Source organism: Electrophorus electricus, chromosome 1 (assembly GCF_013358815.1).
Source record: "Electrophorus electricus isolate fEleEle1 chromosome 1, fEleEle1.pri, whole genome shotgun sequence".
Classification (NCBI taxonomy): domain Eukaryota; kingdom Metazoa; phylum Chordata; class Actinopteri; order Gymnotiformes; family Gymnotidae; genus Electrophorus; species Electrophorus electricus.
The window spans coordinates 15,630,488-15,636,480 of NC_049535.1; the positions used below are offsets into that span (position 1 = coordinate 15,630,488).

The 5,993-nt window shown below is 39.7% G+C and overlaps 1 protein-coding gene across 4 annotated transcripts in view; it reads right to left on the reverse strand.

Annotated features, from left to right (window-relative positions):
* Positions 1-1,158: 1,158 nt before the first annotated feature.
* Positions 1,159-5,993, reverse strand: part of ntan1 (N-terminal asparagine amidase) — a 5,366-nt gene continuing 531 nt past the window's right edge. The window contains exons 3-12 of one of the 4 annotated variants that reach the window (XM_027020802.2): positions 5,849-5,914; positions 5,656-5,764; positions 5,476-5,549; positions 5,326-5,379; positions 5,161-5,214; positions 4,931-5,028; positions 4,500-4,613; positions 3,294-4,338; positions 2,493-2,702; positions 1,159-2,245 (exon numbers count right to left, since the gene is read on the reverse strand). In XM_027020802.2, the coding sequence (XP_026876603.1) occupies positions 4,168-4,338; positions 4,500-4,613; positions 4,931-5,028; positions 5,161-5,214; positions 5,326-5,379; positions 5,476-5,549; positions 5,656-5,764; positions 5,849-5,914 (740 nt within the window). In that variant the 3' untranslated portion in view covers positions 1,159-2,245; positions 2,493-2,702; positions 3,294-4,167. Of the gene's footprint in view, positions 2,246-2,492; positions 2,703-3,098; positions 4,339-4,499; positions 4,614-4,930; positions 5,029-5,160; positions 5,215-5,325; positions 5,380-5,475; positions 5,550-5,655; positions 5,765-5,848; positions 5,915-5,993 lie in introns of all 4 variants that reach the window. The other 3 variants (XM_035524891.1, XM_035524896.1, XM_027020803.2) reach the window with 3 other exon arrangements.

The window sequence follows — 5,993 nt, forward strand, 5'->3', positions numbered from 1 at the left end:
TTTGTAAGTGTGCCCCCCCCATATGTTACACCTGTTTGTAATTGGTTTTCATTAACGTGTGTATATAAACCCCTATGGTTCTGTTGTCGGTGTTTGATGTTACGCTAGCTCAATGGTTACGTATTCCTTGTTCTTAGTGTAAATAAATGTATGTTCTTGTTTTCTGTAACTCGTCACCTCATCCTGCTCAGCCTCCACTCGTTACAGAAACACAGACCGACGAAGGAAGCCTGGGAAAGGTAAAAAGAGTAAGGGAAAGAAGGGAAGTAAACCCCCTCCTACAGACCTTACAGGGAAGTCCCCATATTCTTGGGGACTCCTACAATAGGTGAGCGTAGTCCAGGTGAGCGTGGTCCAGGTGCAGAAGCGGGGGAGTCGTGAGGAACCATGTCTGGCTACCGGGACTGGTATAATGATTTCCAGTCCTTGGAGTCAGACTCCATGGACTCCTCCTGTCCCGCGGAGAGACCTTCACTCATCCTGGCCTTACATGATAGCAATAATACATTCTACATTATTTCCTGGTAGTAACAGGTATGCACTTGGTTTATGATGACATAATAACTGTACTTTGCACTTCCATGTAAGGAGGAGTCATGGTCCTAGTCAGTGTATTGTATATTAATAGTTAATAATAATTAATGGTGTATTGTATGATATTAATACAGCCCGCCACGTGCAGTGGGAGTTCACACAGTCTTGTTTGTAAACACGCCCCTGAGGTTAACCTACATGTATGTATTTTAACCCCTGTTGGTGTGTGCCTCTTTGTTGGCCTTTGTTATGGTTTTGGTTCTGTTTGTGGTGCACATTGTGATCCTGGTTGTTGTGTCGATGTTGGATGTTACTCATGTTCACAATGCATGTTCTACGTCAGTGCCATTATGTTTACCATTCGTGTCTCGTCAATAAATGTCTTTCCATGTCGAGGGAGTCTCTCGTCCTGCTCCTTGGCCTGCGGCACTCAGCCCGTCACAGTTTATTTATTGTTTGCTCAGCTACCAGGCCTATGGAACTAAATTGAATCATGGGGACCAAAAAGTCCCACAAATGGCTCTTATTATACTTTCACAGTTTGTTTTTACAGTTTATAGCATTTTAGGAATCTGACAAGACAGGGACAGGAAATCATAACAGCATTTTGCAAACACCACAATATAGGGATGAATATTATTTTATTTTGATTGATAATTCATTTTCTGAACTGATATCACGACCAGTACACTTACTCAAGAATATTTGTAATGAAAGGGATTATTTAGTGCTGTTGTGACTGCACTGCATTGGCAGTATACAATACAGCATGGCTGGTGTACAACAAAGTTTATAGGAAAAAAATCTGAGGACAGGAATGGTGGAACCATAAAAATCTTGTATGTTAGAAGTCCTGTGTTGGACATCTTATTAAAAAAGACAACAAGCAAAACAAAAAAGAGAAAAAGATTCAGTTTGTTTATACAAGCATAAAAGTAGGAGGGTTGTGTGAAATTAAATAATACAATGGCTGACTTTAGATTCTGCTTTTATGTAAATGGCCTGAAAATCTAAGTAGTTCAAAGCCACAATAGGTATTGAAGTACTTTACAATTGAGATGTTGACATGAGAGCCAACTATAGTCAAAGGGAGTGTATAAACACAGCTTATGGATCATTTTCCACTCAATCATGTGACACCAAAGGTAGCATAATCCTTGATATCTTCTCCACCAGTATCTTAATGAATCATAGTAACCTGAGTGTCTCTAATGCAGCAGTAAAAAAGAGACCAGATAATCCTCTCCACCCAGTAAACGCATGGCCAATTGTTCTCTTGTGGACCACAGCACACTGTGGGTAAACTATTTTCAAAAACAAAATTGACTTCATATGTACTGGAAACAGCTCACTGGCTACATCATTAGCTACATGTATCTTTTCGTTGCAGTGCACTTTATAAATGTTTACATAACTGGCCACATCACCTTTTCAAACTGTGGATTTGTGAAATAGCTTTTGTAGTATACTGGGGTACAAAATTATTTAAACAAAGTCCTTATTTAACAGAACCTATTCAGACAAATAATCCTGTCAGAAGGTACTTTGTATTTTTGCTTTTTCCATACATTTCAAGAACATCTGTTTTTCCAACCAGTGAAATGACCTTCTGTGTCTGAGCCTTTTAGAGATGATGATTAGGACATTTCCCAGCTAGAGTTGAGAGTATCAGAGTTCTTCACAGCTCTGGGATCATTCTTTCTTTTTAGAACTGTTAAAAAACAAACAGAACACAGCAAAACAGAACATTAGGCCACAACAACTAATATGTAGCATCTAACAGCTTAAGGATAATGGGCTTGTTTCAGATCACAAGACCAACCCCAACATGCTATGAGCTGGGGATGTACCCACAGCTTCTTGGTTCATTACTAAGTTCTCCAACCACTGGGTCATTGCCAATTATATTAGTTCAACAGGTAACCCACTGAACATTTGTGTTGTGGAATTATACTCACAATTAGGCCGGATGGCATTCAGACTCTCGAGTCTATGTCTCAGCTTGTCTTTTACTGCCTGCATTTTTTCAAATCCTGGTGAACTGTCCTCTGGAGGGCAATGTCTACGTATACTGAAAAACGACATGATCTAGAGAATTCTTTCTTCTCCCCCTGTCTGCGTTCTTCTGTCCTGTTCCAACTTGTTTTAACCCAGTTCAAGCCTTTGCTCTGAAACGGTAACAAGAATGCAACACAGCCTGCCTATATAATGGAACGTACAAATGAAGAGTTTATTTGCAAAAGTAGATATCGCAATGTTAATGAAGTTTCATAAATCGTTTTTTAATTTGTGCATTTAATAATATATCAGTAGTAATTTCAGTGAAACTGTAGTTGGGCTGTTATCATTAAGCAAATAATTATACCAAATAAAGGTAACTTATAACGTTACACTTTCATGAAAATTTGTGTTTTAAGATAACTCATGTTTCAGAGTAATACAAAGCTATGTAATGGATAAGTTTATTTTAAGTGCTGTATTTAACATTCTTTAACATAAAACAAATCCTGTACAAACAGCCCAATAAAATGGATGACATTAAAAATGTATAAGAAAATCCTGACCCGCCTAAAACCCCCCGAGAATTCCCCAAACCTTCACTGTGATCGCAGGCAGACGGAACAAATTGCGCAGTGCAGGAGAGCCTCCGTATTATCTGAAAATTATCCTGACACATCACACCACAGCATTCCTACTCCAAACTAAACTTTTATGTCGTGCATGTAAAATTCCATGGAAAAAGGGATAACTGCACTCACTTTGCTGAGGTTCCCTGGATGGGTTACATCACCCTCAGTGTCTAAAATGGTTTTCCCTTACCTTCCGCTGTGGCAAGCACGGAAACATTTAGGCTGCCGTCTTATTTTTCCTCCTGGTCCTAAAGGGTCGGAATTACTCTGAATTGCAACATACAACCTCATAATCTTGCCCAACCCCTGCTGGTACACTTGTACCAGTCTTTTTTTCTCATGCTGGTCCTTGACTTTGCAGTTGAAATCTTGAATGACATCACCATGTAGAACAGGCAAAATTTGCACTTCAAAGGTGGAGAGGAGATTCCATATAAATTGTACCTTAAAATAAATGCCATTACTGTACTTCACCTGAAACTAAAATTACAGTCTCCAACGTATAATGGACTTCAGGATTTATTTCTAATACAACGCAGAAAGAATACTCTTTACACAAATAGACCATGCCATATTTATGATACACTGCTAAGGCTCATGAATTTACTTCAAAACATTATATAACCACTGAAATTATACATACATACATAAAAAGTAACAATCAGTACAACACATAAAAAAAATCCAAAATTACAGAATGGAGGACCAGCCTTTTTCTTCACCAACCTATACAGTCTGTACAATATAGACATTCATAATTGACATAATATATTTCCACTCCAAAAGAAATGTCTCTCTTATATATAGCTAGATCCAACACTTCTACCAAAGCCCTCAATTCTTCCTCAGTATTTCACAACGAAGCGCAAAAAATTGGTCTCAGATCAGTGTAAAAGAGCCACTTCTACTAAGAGCAGAGGATTCTTTCAAAGGCCTTTGCCTGGGTCACAGTGATGTTCAGGGTTAAAGGCAGGGTGTGGGCTGCAGCTGTCCAGCAGGTGGACTACGGAAGGGAGACTCTCTCCCACTCTCCTTGCTCTGTCCGGTGGAAGAGTAGGGGCTGGCCTCCAGGGAACAGCATGTCTGCATTTGGGTGGTCCAGGAGGAACCGGATGGTGGACTTGATTTGATTGACAAAGTGAGGCGGCTCAGCATAAGGAGAGGTGGACAGGTACTGGCAAGATGGGCCAAGGGCATGTGTCAATAATGGTCAGATTAAAAATAAACAAGACACTGTCTGTTATCAGAAATGCCAGATGAAGCAAAATCAGTTTAGTAAAAGAAGATAGACACATACTGTGTTATTCTGTGATTGCATGAATGGACTTCAGTTACCTGTAAGATGGTGTCATCATCTGCAGCCAACCAGAAGGCAATGTCCCTGTTGGGTGCCCACCTGCATGGGCTGACCCTCACCTGTTCTTTACTGGAGTCATAGACTTCTGTCATCTGTAAAAAATAAACAAAAACAGTAATAACAAAACATTTTGACCAATGGCAAGAACAAAGACTTAAACCAGAAAACTGGAACACATCATGCGCTCTGTTAATAAACTCTAGGCTAGTCATGGGACAACCATGGCACCGTATTCAGTTTCCACCTGTGGATTAGAGACCAAAATAATGACAATGGCCACTATTAGTCAGTCATTGCAGGTTACGGAATGCTAAGGCAGAACCGTACTGCTCCATTCTATACAGTCATATTCAAGAGGAGATGAAAGTCAGAAACTAATGCTATTCAACATGGGCCAACATTCTTGTACCTGCCCACCAGTAAAGGTACGTGCAGACCGCACATCCTCTGCAGGCCCTCTGTATGGAAACGATGCGGGGAACACCTCACCCGTTTTAATATTCACTCCTATTGAGTAGAGATGCACTCCATTTAATCAATATATATTAATCAGTATATATAAATATACTTAATCATGCTGTGTCATTATGCATTATGTATAGACTGTGGTCAGTTGAATTGGTGCATATCTTGCAGTACCTATCCCATACACAACTGGTCTGTGAATCCCATCTGTGACAATGTCATTCATATCTACAAAATGAGACAGCAATAGTCAATGGGTTTCACTGTGATGAGGAATCAAGGACAGTGGTGACAAAAAAGGAAAGCGGTGCATGTGAAACAGGCATGGCGTAGACATACCAGTAATACAGCATGTCTCTAAGTGAATTTCTTCCTTCTGTTTCTGAAAGGCCGCTTCTCACAGCACGGACAGACAGATATTTAATCATTCTCCATTAAAAAAAAAAATGCTGTAGCTAAATAATGACTTGGCACAAACAGGCTGCATACCCAATATATTAAGGCTGAGTTTGTGAGATGTGTAGGCATCATCAACAAAACCCCCAACAAGATGAAGCTCTAACCTGAATAAATGAAGATTATTTTAACACTTCTGAGTGGTATCACAACTTGTATTAAGAATGGCAAACTTATATGATATTCAAAAGCCAATAAAAAAAGAAAGCTTACCTGCCCTCTTTTGCATGGTGACTTAACGATGTGACAGCATTGACTAAGAGAGGAACTTCTGTCCAAGTACTTGACCCATCACAGTGAGCCAAACAAGTCGCCCCACTCCCTTAAAGGAATCATGTCCGAAAACTAAAAATAAACCTGATGTTACACAACACTTTCAAAAGACAGTTCAGATGAGTCATTTTACCTGTGTGCCGCAGTACTACCAAGTGGCATGTGGTTGCATCTCCAGAGCCAATGACAGAGACGGAATCTGTGGAAAGACGCAGCTTCATAAGCACAAGATCTGGCTACAATCGTTGCAAAAAAAAAATAAAATAAAATAAAAAATG